The sequence below is a fragment of the Camponotus floridanus genome, unplaced genomic scaffold (assembly GCF_003227725.1).
Source record: "Camponotus floridanus strain SB8 unplaced genomic scaffold, Cflo_v7.5 scaffold109, whole genome shotgun sequence".
NCBI classification, from domain to species: domain Eukaryota; kingdom Metazoa; phylum Arthropoda; class Insecta; order Hymenoptera; family Formicidae; genus Camponotus; species Camponotus floridanus.
Window position 1 is genome coordinate 256,327 of NW_020229225.1, and position 18,106 is coordinate 274,432.

At 38.2% G+C, this 18,106-nt stretch overlaps 1 protein-coding gene across 3 annotated transcripts in view; it reads left to right on the forward strand.

The window, feature by feature from the left end:
* LOC105252143 (zwei Ig domain protein zig-8) overlaps positions 1–18,106 on the forward strand; it is a 324,369-nt gene that overhangs the window by 212,727 nt on the left and 93,536 nt on the right. For all 3 annotated transcript variants that reach the window (XM_011259410.3, XM_011259409.3, XM_011259412.3), the window contains exon 4: positions 17,249–17,471. In XM_011259410.3, the coding sequence (XP_011257712.1) occupies positions 17,249–17,471 (223 nt within the window). The remainder of the gene's footprint in view (positions 1–17,248; positions 17,472–18,106) is intronic.

Here is an 18,106-nt window from a genome sequence, read left to right on the forward strand (position 1 = left end):
ATGAATTTTAAACGAAAATAAAATATCGGAAATATACTTTCGATAACTTTTGAAACTTTAGCGAGACTATTAACATTCTGCGTTAATTTAAAATTAATGGAAACATTTTAGATTGGCTCTTAATTCCTCGGACTAATTCGACGTTATATGCAAACGCTATTATCGTCATCTCTTATAGTTATATAGATGTCAAATATTCCCAGAAGTGCCATCGGTACAAAGTGCAATTTTGGCTAAAAGAGTCTGCAAATTTAGCTGAATATTCATGATAATATCTCGCGCAACGAACAGCAGGATTCTTTGAATAATGTAGTCACTTCATTATCCTATATTGTTGGAAATTCGATCTATTTGTGAACGGGATAATCACGTATACATTATGTGTCGAGTAGTAAACCTAGATAAATCCAATTTGATACAACATGAGTGTCGTTCGGAACGAACGTTGTTTGTTGGAAATGTAGACTGGGAAGAGGTAGAGAACTGAACGCTAAATACATATTCGTACGCGGTTCTATATCTGCATGCGTATAAAATCATCAACGCGTATGCACAATAACACCGTAACGGCTCTACGAAAATAAACGAATAGTTTCCATGCGCATGACGATGCTGTTGGTGCTTATTTTTATATCATGGAAGGAACCCCGAGCAACGAATAACGCAGTATAATAATAATACAGAGATTATTGATCGACCCCTCTCTCTCTCTCTCCCCCTCTCCCTCGTCTCTCTCTCTCTCTCCCTTTTTCCTTTTATACCCATATTTAAAAATAAAACAAGTCCGAGCTAGCCTATTCTTGGGTGCACGACCGATGTTAAAAATATCAATTTTTCGTTAGAGAGTTTGTTTAAAGCAAAACTGCAGCCGTCTGCTATCTGTTCGATATAACAATCGTGCGGAAACATTTATAAATAACAATCCGATTTTGCCCGCACTTTCGCGATATTATTTGGATTTATTATTTCTATAATACGCATACGTATATATTTGCCGCGTGATATTTCGCGTCTGGATTTTCCCGGATTTATCGATCACGTAATAATTTATAAAGTAACACAACGCGACGCACATACACCCGACATCGTTGAATTACTCGCAGATGCGCTGAATTATTTCGACGCGTTTGTCGACGAGAGTCAAAGCAGAATCTATGTATTACATAAACAGAATGCTAAGGCTGTGTATACGTTCAGTGTCGAGATACACTCCATCTGCTCTCGATCTGGATTACAACGCGGGCAACCTGCTCCGGTTCTCCAACTATTAAGGCGCATTACAAGGGCGAGGCATCAAAGCGCTCTTTGCGAAACGACGCGTCGTTGACTATGGGATGCGCTCTGACATCAGAAATTCGATTTACCTGGCGCACGAGACGCTTCGCCAATTCGACCCTTAAATAGCGCGGCCACGCGCTTTTTCGTCACTTAATTATGCTCCAATAGGAGATCAACGAGTTTTGAATTCGAATGCGCTTCTGCAATATTTCACATTAATTCCCCATTAATTCCACATTAATTAAATAATTTTTTTACAGGCAATTCAAATCAGAATCTCTTTTAAATAGCATCATGCATTATATTAGTGTCTAAATTTTTTTCTCCTGGCTGTATGTATGTATGATACGTTGTATATAAAATTTAGATTAATTTAGATAAAAAATTAAAATTATTCAATAATAATTGTAACGCACTCATCAAACTTTACTGCCCACTATCGAAAAGGGATAATTAATTACGCGAATTAAATGCACAATGCGGCGTTTAAACGTCAAAAGAGAAACAGGGAGCTTTCTATTGTACCTTTTGGCGATGAATGATACGTTTATGCGTGTGATTGTACAGTATAATTATAAAATTACGCAGAATCAAGCTATTATTGTTGTTGTACATTATGTGTTGTACATTATTTATCGATTTTCGCTTATGTCGATTATTTAAGAGCACTTTCGACGAGAAAGCAACGTATACATGTATGTAAAAATCGAACAATGTTTGGTGGAGAATTTGACGGCAGTATTCGCGCTTTAACAGTTTGATTTTCCATAATTTCATGCAATTTACCTCGCTAGATTTATGCGTATAAATATACGCATTGTCTTCCCTACTTTGCACCGCATCGTTATTCAACCATCTGTCACGAACGTGTTTCGCGAAAGCGTAAATACTGCGGAAGAATGAGATGCAGTTCGATTCAGGTTTTTGAAAATTGACCCTTCATTTGTAGACGATAAATATTATATATTTTGATGAAAAAAGCTGTTCGAGTTAAAGACCGACATGATGCGATGCAACACTTAATTTTACGTCAATCTATTTGAGAGATTTCACACTTATAGAAGGAAACAGATTTGTTGAATACAAATTTGCGATTATCATCAAAATTATTATAATTTTATTAAAGTTATTAAACGCGTGTAAAGAGACGCACACGGCTAAGATGGATGATATTTTAGGAACAGATTATTTTCCACCATAAGAGATTTTTTTTCTCAAGCAAAAATAATTGACTTAGCTTCTCGCGAAAAATAATCAAAAGCAAACGTCGCTTGATAAAATGCCGGACTTTAGCGTAGAAGCGGCCGAAACAGGTGGACAACGGCAACAAGAGGAAACAAAGAGACACGTGTCGATCGTACGGATGGGAACAAGCCGAGCGGAAACAAACGAGAGGCAAATAGGAGGAAGTTTTAGCGGCCATGTAATGGCATTGCTCGCGCCACGTCGCTCTCTTGGAGCCGTTCAAAAGTTCCATTTACGTTGAATCACTACTACGACGGGCCCCGGACTCGCTTTATTCACCGAGTGACCGCCGAATCCTTTTGCGGCGGTCCACAAGGGACTATCGATCAATCCGCATTTCCATTCTCCGCCTCCGACCGAACGCGACTGAAGCGAAAAAGGGAGTACGAAGGGGCGGAAAGACGTTGCGGCTTGAATACTAAGTAGTTTTCGGTTACACAATTTGCAGCTTAAAGTATACTGACCGCCCTTTCCTTTCCCTCTAACCTTGTGCGTTCTCTCTCTCTCTCTCTCTCTTGATCTATCTTGCATCTCTTGGAGGTTCTTTCAACTGCCCCGGAATTTCTTCTACGTGTCCGAGCGACACGATTGCCATCCAGCCATGTGATATGCATAATGCAATAATGCAAAGAGAGAGGTAGAAAGATGCGGAAGATGAAGAAATCGGAAAACAAAGAAGGATAGAGGCAGTTTTTCAAACTTCCTTGATTAACGCGCTTTGTACAAAGCTGTACAGCGAGCGTATTCGTCACGTGTATGTGTATGTTTTACATGTCGACCGAATGGAAACGTATATAAAATGCGAAATTCAATGTTACCGCGAAATACAATATTATTGTGAAATGTAAAATATGATAATTAACTCGTAAGCGAGTGGAACAGAGATGTGTCAAGAACCGCATTCCCGCGGAACTTTGTGAAATTAAACATAATTTTAATTATATTTCACGTATGTTGCGTTATTTTACGATAGTCCGCATGTACGTCCGTGCACGAGAGGATAGGCTGCATACGGATATTAGTACACGAGAAGCGTCATCACGGCTTGTCTCGTTAAAAAAATGTAATTTGCCTTACTTGTAACGCTGCGCCAAAACTTTTCCACGGCTTTGTATCCGTTGCTTGTACTTTTGCGCTAAAAGTATCATCTCTCTTTTCCTTCCTTCCCTTTGCTCCCACTCAAATTGCTTACCTCGTTCCAGCAACGTCTTTACTTTCGAATGTTTGCCGTTGACTCACCATACACATGTATCCCATACGTATATATAAACGAGTCTAGCGAAGCATGGCGGGTATATATTCGTAAAGGTTAAAGGTTCGCGAAAACGCTCGCGGGTGAAATTTTGCGCTCGCGAAATGCTTCTCGATGTCAGCGAACCCGAACCGAAGAGCGAACTTTTCTACATTTTCCTAACTGCGGCAACTGTAAAATCTTAAAGATACCTTCCATTCGTGGGTTAGCATCCAAAATCCCTTGTGGACAATCCAGGAAGTATTCTTGGCTGAAAACGATTATGCGCAGGCCAATTTTCGAAGGCCACCTTTATATTTTGTTTTTTAAAATTACGATGGCGAGAAAACGCAATACAACTATTGAAAATATGTTATTATTATTATTATTATTTTATTATCGGTATATTATTATTATTATTATTATTATTATTATTATTATTATTTTATTATTTATTATTGACACATTATTATTATTACTAATAAAATTCTATTATAATTTCTATAATATTAAAAATAAATATATATATGAAAATAACATTGCATTATGTTACAATAATGTTCAAATTATTTTCGGAAAACCATTAAAATTGGACTTCAGCTTGTAACCTCAGCTTTTATAATAAACGGCGAACGAAAATGTAGCGAAATAAAAGCAGGACAAATTTAGAATTGATAAAAAAATGAGCCATTGATATTTCTGGGTCGAATCGTTTTCGACGAATTTTCATCGCTTCTTTCATTCGCGCGTGATGCTCTTCAATTTTCTCAGCGATTCAGTAATTTTTCAGTTGCTCTCTTCTTATATGTTTGTCCGAGGAAATTCATTAAATTTCGATATTAGAAGAGACGGCTCAGAAAAGAGAATGGTGGCGCAGGTAAACGCGTCGAGAGTGCACTTTTCATTTTCCGCCGTCCGATCCGATAACTACCTGCAAGATGGATGTACTCGGTTAGTGCAACCATCCCTCTTGCCCCCTTCTTCGATGATTAGGACAACGATAATTCTTCTCGTAACACTTAATGAATCAGTTTAATTTTTAATTTAATATTTTTCTCTCGATATAAAAGCTCTGTCATTCCAAAACATCCGATCGGACGTGGCATATTTCCGAACAATGCGGGAAGTGCATTGTGAATCTGCGCTAAAAATCGTGAATGCGCACTGGACGAGAAAATCTGAAAGAGTTCTCGCTGAAAGAGCACAATACACTACGAGTATCTAGCCCGAAATCTGACCCTTCACTGGTTAGTACGCGGGCCATCACGTACGTAAGCGCAGATAAATCGATGGTGGTGACTGACTCTGAAGATTTCCCGTACACGTCGCGCGACATGTTTACTCCGAACACTAGAAGGATAGAAAGAAAAAGGAGCGACGAGAGAAAGAACTATAAAAAGGCCGATGTTAAAAAAAGGGCGATTTTCGCCGTCAAGAGAAGTGAAAAAGAGTCTTTTGAAATTCGTGGTTAAAGTTATACATTAATTATAGAAAAATAAATTGCGTTAATAATAGAAAAAAAATATACATATTTTTTATAATTTATAATACAGCGTTATCTTCTAAATTAGTATGTATGTGTGTGGTTTGGTACAAGTTTAAATCTCTCTAATAATTTTTCCTAGCTTTTGCGAGTATTTAATTTTTTCTATTATTATTAATGTACTTTTCAGCAATATTAAAAGATTTTTTTCTTTCATTTGCCTTAAAAATCGCCCTTTTTTAACATTGTTGTTTCTACGGTTTCTTCTCTTATCGTTCATTCTTCCTCAAAAATTCTGCTTTTGTACATTTTCTATTGCTTACTCTAATTTTGTCGAGCTTTTACGGGTTTCTAATTATTTTTCCTATCATTATTGATGTCTTTTCTTTGAATTTCAAAGGGTTTCTTTTATATCTCTTGAGAAGGAAAAATCGCTCTTTTTTAACATTGTCATTTGAGTTCATCCCTAGAGAATATATAGCAAGTAGCGAAGAGCTCTTTCTTCGCGAGACGCCATAAAGGACTGTAGTGAGAGCACTGTAACCACCGAAGACAAATGGTTAACCGATAACACACGGTAGACAAACTAGTTCGCGACACGCAACCCGTCTCCCTCGAGTCGCCATCCTTTCTTCTCCTCGCTCCTTTTCTCGCGGGAACATCGTGCGATTTCCCCAAACGGTGACGCGCATCTACGACTTTAAACTCCTTGACCTAAGAGATTCCAAGACAGGATCAATCAGTCAAGAATTTGGACTCTCTGGATATTCTAAAATTATTTTAGCTGTATAATTTTATATTATAATCAAATAAAATATCTTTTATAATTGTATGTATTATTAATATTTTATATTATAGTCAAATAAAATATTTTTTATAATTTTACGAATTTTCGGCTAAAATATATTTTTGAGTTATTTTTACGAATTTCTCTTTTTCGATGTTCCATTCTTACATTTGGTTATATTAGCCCAGTTTTTGTCAGTTTAATTGTATAAAATAGAAACACGTATACGTGCATGCACGCTTATTCGCGAGCTCGTTTTGTGCGGGCATATTGTGCGTCGAAAGTCGTTTTTACGCTGGAATAAAAGTAATCTCCGGAGAGTCGACATGAAGGCACGGCTACGGGCGCTTTTGCTTTGACGACACTTTGGACAGCGAAACTTGTGGCAATAATACAACTTCCTATGTGCCGCGAGTTAGTGCTTTCTTTTCACAGAGTTCGCGAAAGAGAGGATAAGACATAAATAAAACTACTCGTATCGACCGTTTTCATGAAAGGCGGATAATTGAAAGACTTTCGAAAACAAAAATAGCGTTCTAATTGCTATTTTTTCTCCGGGTTTTTTTTATTGAAATTGATCGGGAAATACTATCTATTTGACGAAACATATCAAACAAAATGAACAAGTAATTGAAATAATTCAAATGTGACAGAAAATAACATTTTAATTCGAGTTAAATTTACTTTATTGCTAACAAGCTTACTGTGTAGCAAGTTTCTTGTTATATTATGCATTGATGTAACGAAAAATGCATCGTTAATAGAACCGGGGTCGATTTTTCAATCATATTATGATAATTTTTGCACGCGAAGTACGCTAATGACGCATTTAATTATTACACGCTTAATCGCGACTTCGAATTAATCGATCGCAGGCCAGAACATATCCTTTGACCTTTTGCATCCGCAATGCATACCGCATTCGCAAATGGGATCAAATTAACCCCGTCTATCCTACTACCGGATGTAAAAGCGCGATGACTTGGGAACTGTCGGCTATCAAGCATTTATACGCTACCGAATGCTCCACTTCAGAACGATAATTGCTAATTGAACTTGTCGCGCATAATTAAGTATTCAAGTATTCGCCCGGAATAGGAACCTTCTCTCGGAATAATTATATATTCCGAATTTCTGCCGATTTTCTCTCTCTCTCTTTCTCTCTCTCTCTCTCTCTCTCTCTCTCTCTTTCTCTACTCGCGTTTATGACGTATATTCGTGTAAAGTTTCGTCGACGATGCGTCAACCGAACGTATCTCCTTTTAATTATTTTAATTATTTTTCGCACACACTTTATATTTGATTTTGTTATGAAACTCTCTTGGCGCCTCGAGGAAAAAAGGGTCGATTCAATATTCGTCAAGGACGAGTCGTTGCTAAAATATTCCACAATCTGGAATAAGTAGTTGTATAATCAATTAGTACTTATCGAATCTATTCGTGGGCGTTGAAAATCGAGGGAAAACGAGCTTCGCTCTCGTCGTACACTCCGAATCCGTTGCATCCGGTTGATCGGTGAAAAATTTTCGGGGAGCGATAATTAATAACACCGCTTAATTAAGTATTGGCCGGTGCAAAACGGTGCGAGTTCTGTGTCGATATAACGCGACACATCGTCGAGAGTCGATATACAATATACCGGAAGCGGACGCGGGGACATTATCAGTGCCTCTCGCGACTGATAAGCTACGAGCGGTTTCCAGTTGGACGCTTTAGAATTCATCGAATGGAACGTATCGATTCAGCAGCATCGCGTCGACGAAGAGGGCGGAGGAGGCTGCGGGGGGGGGGGGATGAAAGACACGGGGATAGCTGGTCATCGCTTCTTCTCGACGTGCGTGTACCAAGCTTTTATGCTTCGCGTGTCTGTCATATCTTTCGCAAATTACAGGCAAATTCGCCAAGATTCGCGGATGTCGCGAACACGCGCGCGTTATCGTTTTATATAAAAAGTATCGTGATTTTTCTTGCGTTGCCAGCTGTTCCCATTCTCTCTCTCTCTCTCTCTCTTTCTCTCTCTCTCTCTTTCTCTCTCTTTCTCTCTCTTATCTTTGTACGAATACGGTTCTATCGGTGGTTGACGAGAATCGTGCGTGCTTGGCGACCATTTCGATTCCTCGGTTAATTCCCCTAGCCTTGTTTCACGAACGTTGTCTTTTTCGGAGTGCATCGCAGGTTTAATGACGACCGACACCGAGTTCATCGCATTTAGAGAAATATTTGATGTCGCCCCGCGAAATTAACGTTCGAACGAGGAGAAACATCGAGAATGATTGCAGTTTTCAGAGAACGGGGAAAAAAGAGAAAGAGGAAGGGGAATAAATAATCGACGTGCTGCCACTTTGATGAAATCCATTAAGCTGCATTGAATTCATTGCCACCCTGTTGTCGATGTATAAACGTTTAATTTTCCCCGTGACGATTTAAGTGTCTATAAAAGATGAAATACCTCTGTAACGTGTTATACTCGCGCACTGCGCTTTTCGTATCTCGTTGTCTCATCGTCTGAATTTTTTCACGACAATTTTCGTATATTACATTATTATTTTACGCGTAGACATTTTATTTTCACAGTAGAGAGAAGAAGAGAATTGCAATTTTCGCAAATATAAAATCTGCTGAATAGAGTCTCGCTGAACGCGCTGTAATAATTATTATAGATACCGAGTGGAGAGAAATTAAATATCATATAATAATTACATCCGCACGCTTTCGAGTTGTGCTCATATTAAATATAGCTTATTTATATAGAGAAAAAGAGAAAGATCCCATCACAAATATAATTTCATTTTTCTATGCTTTAATTTCCTTCCACCTCCTCTCGCGTCCCTTCAAATTCACCACAAAGCGCGTTACGTGTACTTAAAAAAAAAAAAAAAAAAAAAACAGAAGGGAAAAGGAAGAAGGGAAAAAACAGAGGGATTCGATGAGACTACTTTGACAGTGCGCGGTGATGCCGAATTTGCCTCGTGCGATTAAACGGCGCGTAATCCGCGCGTCCGAAATGCAATTTGGCGGTCAGGCTAATTATCAAAGTGCCGCTAACGAGCAATGAATTATATCTACGTATTTAGCGATTCGTAATCCGACGCGCGGCCGCGGCACTTTTGTCGCGACCCGGGCGGTGGTGAAAAGCCCGCCCGATTTCCAATTTTATTGTGTGCACGCGCCGGGGAATTTCGCTGACAATTCGCCCCCGTAAGCGTTTCTACCCGCGTTTATTCGACTGTGATAGCAACGAAATTAACGTAACCTCGTTCGCCCAGCTGGGTCGGTTTGCAGGCAGCCGACACGCATATATATATATATATATATATATATATATTATGACACAAATCTGTTTTGAAATGTGCGTCGATATGAAAACAGGGTCGATATGATTTATCTGAAATATTTTACTTTATTCACAAATATCTTCCGAGTGCGGAGAAATTTAGGGTGGCTGTTTACGTGTTTCATCCCTAATGACACGTATAAGAATAGATAACACAAATAGATGAGAATAGATTAACATTTAGTTGATTGCAATTAACAATGCAGGGACAACTGACGTCAACTGCAGTTAATCGATCGGCCGTTTAATCCTGAAAACTCAATTAAGAGCGATGCTAAGCGAGTCGGGATATCGCTATGGCGGGCGAGGGCTTCGCAAGAAAATCTATCGATTAGTAGACGAAAGGGAGGAAGGTGAAACCTTACCTCTCCCTTGTCGTCGAGAGGCAAACGAGGAGGAGAAGCGTCTTTACGGAGAAGGCTGATGGCGCCTCGAAAGTGATTCGACACGTGAACTATCGAGATATTGGAAATCCGTTACGTCCTCAGAGATCATTAATTGGCGGTAGTTAGGCACCTTAACTCTATCGAACGAGTCTCTTTTGCGACTTGGAAAGTCTTGGGATATTTCGGGACACTTGAGCATAAAACAAGGCGAACGATCTTATTTCAGGATGATCTTATTCCTCGAGAAGAGACGTCTCTCCAGATATATAATACTTGGAATGGAAAATCATCGCGATATAGGATTGCTGAATAATTCTAGCTCCTAATTGCATCAGCATATTAAATTACAAGTTTATCCAAAATTTGATCATTTCAAATATATTTACGCTATTAAGAAGTGTTTCAGAAGGTAATTGTTTGCTCCAGATGACAAGATTTTATATAATATCTGCTTTCTCGTGTATCTTTTTTTTTTCTTACAAAGTATTTAAAATTTTCATATGATATTTCGCAGCAATTTTAATCTAAAGTATCGTCAAAGAGAAAATCTTTCTGCGTTTAATTTTTCCATTTATCTTCACTTTTACAATCCTTTATAAAAAAAATAAAGAAATCTATCTCTTATTATCATTTTATTTGCCTTCTCGATGAATCTTTCTCGTTGAAACATCGGAGCGTTAAATTCGCGTCTCGTTAATCGCGCGCGATCGCGAAAATCACGCGAATGATGAAAAATACGGAAGCACACTGGGGATACACTGAGAAAAAAATCTGGTTGCATTAATTAAAATTTTGGCAGATTTAACCAGTATGTCTATTGGAAAATGAACGACCCAGAATTCTTGTAGGAATTACCCGATGAGTTTGATTAATTTTTTCCTGTTAAATTTACCAAATTTTCTGGTTAATAATATTAAACTCATCAACACCAAGTCATCTAAAATTTTTTTCCATCTAATCTCAAAAGTCTGTTTAATATTCTGAATTCCAACAGGATTACTGCATAAATTCAATCCAGATTATTGAATAAATTATTTTAAATTCAGTTTGCTGAAAATTAAACTGATAAATAGTGATGCAAGAAGAGGATGCAGTTCAAACACGCACACTCAGAGAGCTAGCAGTTCTCTTTCTGGCACTACTGCTCGTAAGAGAAAAAAAATATACTTTGAATTTAATGTTAATATTAGTTCTTTATATACATTTCATGGCAAATATTGAATCAGAGTTAAGTTAAGAGTGGCAAGCAAAGAAATTAATGTAACAAGAAATTTGATGGATCCAACCAGAAAATAATAACCAAATCCTTATAGTAAAATCTATTAAACGTTCTAGTTATAAAATCGAGTCTTATCATGATAACTAGAAATTTTTGTTTGATTTAACCAAAATACCTTCAATCATATACGTCTTGTTGTACAATCAAACGATTTTTCTCAGTGTAGGAGTAACGCGAACCGCGCGCGACGTCGTAATCCTCATGAGAGGCTTATCGGACGGGACGCAGAGCGTATATATATCGTCGCGTACGTATGGGACATCCGCGATGCAACATCCGGTACGCCCTAAAACAACGCTCTCTTCCTGTTCCCGCCGAGCGCAACAACGGCAATTAGCGCCGGCCTCCTGCCGACGATATGCGCGTAAACCGGCGAAAAAATATATTCGGGGGACGCGCTAATATATGCATGCGTTCTGTCCAGGCTACCCGTTAATGCCCGCATGTTAAAAGCGCATGTTTTTCCCGCGTGATTATCTCGTGTCTCGTCGCGTTTCGCCGAGTATTTTTCCTCTGTAATTGATTCGCGCTTCTTTCCGACAAAATAAAAAAATCCAACTGTCACTGTTGTTCAACTGTCACAACGTTAAGTTACTTGTTCGTGTTAATCTTTTCGAGCATTCTTCATGCGCGCAATTTTACACTGATTGATATTAATCTTAAACGTGTCTCTAGGCTGAAGATTATTAGTGATTAGAAATATAGATTGTTAAAAAATAATGTAAGAAGAAAAAAATAAAAAATAGTGACGAAAATCGTTAAAAGCGAGCAATGGGCAGGGTTCCTGCCGTTCTGTAATCGCCTAACGTGATGGGACAATACGATCTTTGGGACACTTCTGTCTGACGTACGGTAGAAATGTCTTACAAAGGTACAAAAGGACGTGAAATCGTCGAGAGGTAAAAACAGCCACGTAGACGGTTCGATTGGACGTGAATGTAGATTGTCGGGATAAAATTGCGTGGGTATGGGCACTTAATCCCGTGGGATAGATAGACTATTCGCTCCCGTTGACTCTCGGGATGATTGTCTCAAGATAAACCTGGAAATCAACGATCTACGCGAATTGACAAACTGTGTCATCCGCGAATATAAATAACACCATATGATCCAATAAAATATACGAACAGTATTTATCTAACGTGTATAAATAAATTACATTTGATGGAAGAACAATTTTTCTGATTGGTATATTTTAAATGATCATTAATTTATCAGATTATACTTTAAGATGTAATATTTCAAAAAAAAAGGAGCAAAGGACATTTGATAAATCTTGATTTAGAACTGTTAAAAAAGTAAAGAAAGAGAGAAGAGAGATAAAAGAAATGTATTGAAACTGTTATAATAAATGTCGAAGATAAAAAATGAAGAATAATAACGACTAATAATATAATTGATCCAGATTATCCTGCTTTATGTTGATTCGTATTTAATCTCTTTTTTTAACTGCTTAATGTAATCGTAATAGCATCTATTGAGTGAGATAATAAACTAACTATAATAATCATATAAAATAAAAGATGTCGAAATTCATCTTTTGTATCATATGAGATTATCAGTTTTTAATCGTTAAATGTCGTTTTCTCATCTTCAAATCAGACAATTGTATAGTGTAGCAATTATATTCATTATGTGATTTGTTGAACAATCTCTCTGGCTCTATTCAATAAAATAATGCATAATTTCGAATGTCTCATGTTGGCGCACGATTTTTTTTCAATTAATTTTTTACCGATTAATTGTTTTAACAAATGCGTTTTCAATTCAATACTTTAATCGTTTAAATCTTGCAATCTCCCGAAGCAATGAGCTTTTAGCGAAACAAACAATGACAAATGTAAAGACAAAAAATGCCTATTTTTTATTGTATAAATGCCATCATTGTTCTTCTGTTTTAATATCTTTGCAATTCTTTACTTTCATTATTAAATATATTTATATATTCATATATATTTTTTTAGTTTTCATTATTAAAAATATTTACATTTTAACAATTTAAAACATTATTTGTCTATTTGTTTAAATAAAATTGTACGCAATGTTAAGAAATATTCTATTTTTCAAGGCTCGCTAGATTCTCATTAAGAATTTCTTTAACCACTTAACAATTCGCCGATTCTTCCTCGATATATTCATATTCTAAAATCGTGTCTCTATTGACAGATATTTAATATTTTAACATAAAACAATAAAGAAATATTATATAATATTATATAAATATACATCGCTCAATGTGGCAACAATAATTAAAATCGGAAACGTTCGCGTAACCGACAGAATCAATCCGGCATTAATAATCAGATTTGTTGTATCCGGAATCACATTATGCCGGAGGCCTCATGTGAGCAACGATTTGTATTTCCCAACGGAGTATACTATCGTGAGTCGAACGCGTTGTTTGATTTCTCAAATACGCTACATGCCTCATGATAAAATACAGAAAAAGAGAGAGTAAAAGGGAGAGAGAGTAATTTACTTTCCGCCTTTTCGTGCCACGATCTCTGGCGCGAAATTGGGTCAGAATCTTCTTACGCGGGATTTGTTTACGTCGGATAATCGATCGGTAATTCGATCAACCTCAGTACGGCGTAAAGCTCATCGAAAATTTTCAGTTGGAAACTCGTATGCGATATTTGATTCGCCGAGGACGAGGCGTTAACGTGCTAATCTCGTCCGACGTCGATTCCAATAACTCAAACGTCGAGTAACATAACATCACGACGAAACGCGTGTCGGTAGATTGATCGATTCTTCATCACACGTGGCCGTTGATTCCGCCAAATAATGTCGTTTCATTTATTTATGACAAAGCGAACGTAATTTTCGCGAGTTAATCGATCTCGCTGCCGTTTCATTACTTGAAAAGAATAACGTTAACATTTATCGTTTATCTATCGCTGTACTAGAATGTATCTGCGCGATATTACTTTTTTTTTCGACATCACATTTTCCTTAATCATAATTATAATTTCATTTTAATTAAAAAATATGCATTAAATAGTCTCGCGCGTAAAAGCAAAAATTTATATTAAATCATACATTATTCCGGTCGATGTATAACGTCCCGTCGTCCTCGGCGGATTTTTATCAGAGGACAGAATATAAATCCATGTCCATCTATCTATCTATCTGCATTCGGCGAGTTTCGTTGAGAAAGGGAATTCACATAAATCGTACAGGCGACAGCAGAATCGGTATGTAAAAGCTAGCTAGCTAGCTAGCTGTGCGGTTCAGTGTCGGAAACCAGGATGCGCGGCTTCGGAGTCGACGGTGTTTGACCCTCGGCGTCCTGAATCCGTTACGGTCCCAGGCACCCCACCGGAGAGCCTTTCAGGACTACCGTAGCGCGATTATGGCACTCCACATGCTGCCCTCGTATTATAAATTAAACGAAAAACAAATATAAGCGCGAAGGCAGAAACGAGGCGAGTCTCTTGTCCGACCAAACTTAGACCTATCCACTTACTTCGGACTTGGAGCCCTTCGTCGTCAAGGGGACTCCTTCCTTCGTTTCTCTCTGTCTTTCCTTTAGGAAGACGTCCTTATCTGACTAAAGCTCTGCCTCGACCGCCCCTTATCTGCTCGGGATATCGCCGCAAGTTTCTTGAACAACGAGACATCTTCGGGTCGCCGAAACTTCCGCGGCAACTCGTATTCGTCCGGTAGGGCTCGCCGACCACGTTCGAGTCTGCTTTTGGAAACTACGAAGTGAGTTGGATAAGGATCCAGAGAGGCGAAGCCCGTGGAACGGATGGCGGATAGCGGATAGCGGTGGGATAAGGTACACCGACTCCCCCGGGATTCCCGGCCGGTGGCGTTCTTAATGAAAGACGGGAATTGAAGCGAGCATTAAAATTTAAGGCCGCACGGAAACGGCGCGGAGGATGAGTGCTACTGGCGCAACACGATCTAGCACATAATACTTAACGTCACGGATCTCGAGATTTGTTCAAAGTTGCCGTTAATATCCCAGTATCACGGCAAACTCGATTAATTATAATTCCCCATTTCCAAGTCCCCGTACGTTTATGTCCCGCATTTATTCGCTCGCGACTTATTAATTCGTGCTTTAATTACTCCCGACATTTTATCGACGCAAACTCTCCATTAAATTGAGATTGTGAATTTAATTTGATCGGCACACTGAGAAAAATCATTTGATTGTATCAACAAGACGTATATGATTGAAGGCATTTTGGTTAAATCAAACAAGAATTTCTAATTATTGTGAAGACTCGATTTTTTATAACTAGAACGTTTAATAGATTTTATTATAAGGATTTGGTTAGTATCTTCTGATTGGATCTATCAAATTTCTTGTTACATTAATTTCTTTGCTTGCCACTCTTAACTTAACTCGTATTCAATATTTGCCATGAAATATATAAAGAATTAGTATTAAATCCAAAGTATATTTTTTTTCTTTCACGAGCAATAGTGCGAGAAAGAGGACGCTAGCTCTCTGATTGTGTGTGTTTGAGCTGCATCCTCTTCTTGCATCACTGTTTATCGGTTTAATTTCTAACAAACTGAACTTAAAATAATTTATTCAATAATCTGGATTGAATTTATACAATAATCGTGTTGGAATTCAGAATATTAAACAGACTTTTGAGATTAGATGGAAAAAATTTTAGTCGACTTGGTGCTGGCGAGTTTAGTATTATTAACCAGAAAATTTTGTAAATTTAACAGGAAGAAATTAATCAGATTCATCTGATAATTCCTACAAGAATTCTGGTTCGTCCATTTTCCAACAGACGTACTGGTTGAATCTACCAGAATTCTAATTAATGCAACCAGATTTTTTTCTCAGTGTGCCATTTTTGTTGTAAATTTAGCATTATTATCAAGAAAATTTGATAAATTTAACAGGAAGAAATTAATCATATTCATCTGATAATTCCTACAAAAATTCTGGTTCGTCCATTTCCCAACAGACATACTGGTTGAATCTACCAGAATTTTAATTAATGCAACCAAATTTTTTTCTCAGTGTGCCATTTTTGTTGTAAATTTAGCATTATTATCAAGAAAATTTAGTAAATTTAACAGGAAGAAATTAATCAGATTCATCTGATAATTCCTACAAGAATTCTGGTTCGTCCATTTTCCAACAGACATACTGGTTGAATCTACCAGGATTCTAATTAATACAACCAGATTTTTTTCTCAGTGCAATACTCCACGATAGGAAAAATATAATATTTCGCCTAAGGGAAATATTATATTTGATTTCAAAACATCTTCCATCGTGTAGAAATGTAATCCGAACTACGTTGCTGTTGCATGTGCACAGATTCGTATTTCGACTATCGACCCCGCTCCAAGGATACAAATATTTGCACGTCGTCGCGCTCCGGTGTCCAATTATCACTACTCGAGCCGTTTTATCTCGCACGTTAACTTTGCAACGATATGCAAAGCGACTCTATCAATTCCTCCGTACGAGAAAGAGGAAGAAACGAAATTTGTATCTGATGCGACGTCGTATATCTCGCTCGCTTGTTCCGAAAATAAATTTTGTTTGTAATTTATTCTATTGCCATTGGAGAGAAATATCGCCGGATATCAATCTACACGAATCATTTACAAAAGGCGCAGTTGTAATTTAGAATAATTCAGCGTAGGGATGAAAATCGTGTTTTTAAATGAACGAATGCAATTCTACGCGATTATTCGGTTCGTGTTTATTCGGATTTTTTGAGAAAATATTTTTCTATTAATTTAATTTTCATATAAAAGCTATGCTTTTTTTTCGCAATAATCGATTATTTCATCCTGTGGCGGCAGAGTGTAGCATGTTTTACAGTTGACATTTTATACGAGAAAATTGCTCCAGATATATGAACCGAGAAGAATTATTCGTTTATTCGTATCTCTATTGCACACGTTTGCTTTAAAGAAGGAAACTTGCATCGGATGATAAAATGCCGGCAGCGTAGTCGAGATCTGAACGAGTCGGGAACGTGATTAAAAGTCCTGACCGATATTTTGCTAATTACGGCCACGCCAGACACAAACGTGCCGCTAATTACGTGTCCCGGCGTAATAATGGATAACCCTTAACCAAGGTACAAAAGATTCCGACTTGAACAAATTCAACCACCGTAGGAAATGGTTCATGATTCCCATAGGCCAACGCAGTCCTTTCTCTCTCTCTCTCTTTTCTCTGTCTGTCTTTCTTTCTTGTGCCCTAATTCCAAGCTCGCTTTTTTGCAGATGACGCTACAAGTATCGTGGGTCCGACACAGAGACGTCCATTTGCTCACAATTGGCCGTTACACGTACACGAACGACCAGCGATTTCGCGCGATCCACGCCGCCCATTCGGACGACTGGACGCTCCAGATAAAATATCCGCAGCATCGGGACAGCGGTATTTACGAGTGCCAGGTTTCCACGACGCCCCACATGAGTCATCTAGTCCATTTAAATGTAATCGGTAAGTCATCGTTGCACGCAATATCCGTCGAGCGGAAAATAATATCGAAAATTCGCCGAGCGTTAAATTAAAACGAGGGCGCGCGCAAATTACACGACTCTCTTTCCCGAATATTATAATAATATCCCCCATCGATTACATAAGACATCGCGATTCCACATCCACGAAAATAGATTTAACTTCCTCTCGTGCGGATATCCCGCGGTTCCGATCAAATATTAGTGTGCGGGGAGCACGCGGGAATTTCACCTAATTAGGATGGTGTACGCAACAATTAGTTAATTCTAATCCGAATCTGCCCCAGTTACCGTAATAGTCGTCGTCGCAGTAGTAGCGGCGGTAGCAGCGACTGCGCAAAATTTAAGCCGAGCTTAAATTCTGGCGGAGCGCCAATTGAACACCTGGGATTGGTTGATACCGATGTCGGGCTAAGCTCTAGCCCGCGCAGATAGGGCTTTCCGCGAAATTATACCGAGCAAACTTAAATTCGATAACGGTGCCCTTCAACTTTTTTATCACCCCCGCGATAGAAGAGAGAGAGAGATGGCGAGACGGATACGCCAAGATCGACGTGAAGCAGGTCGCTCCGCCGAGTTTACGTAAGTAATTACCCCGGCGATCGAATCGAGCACACG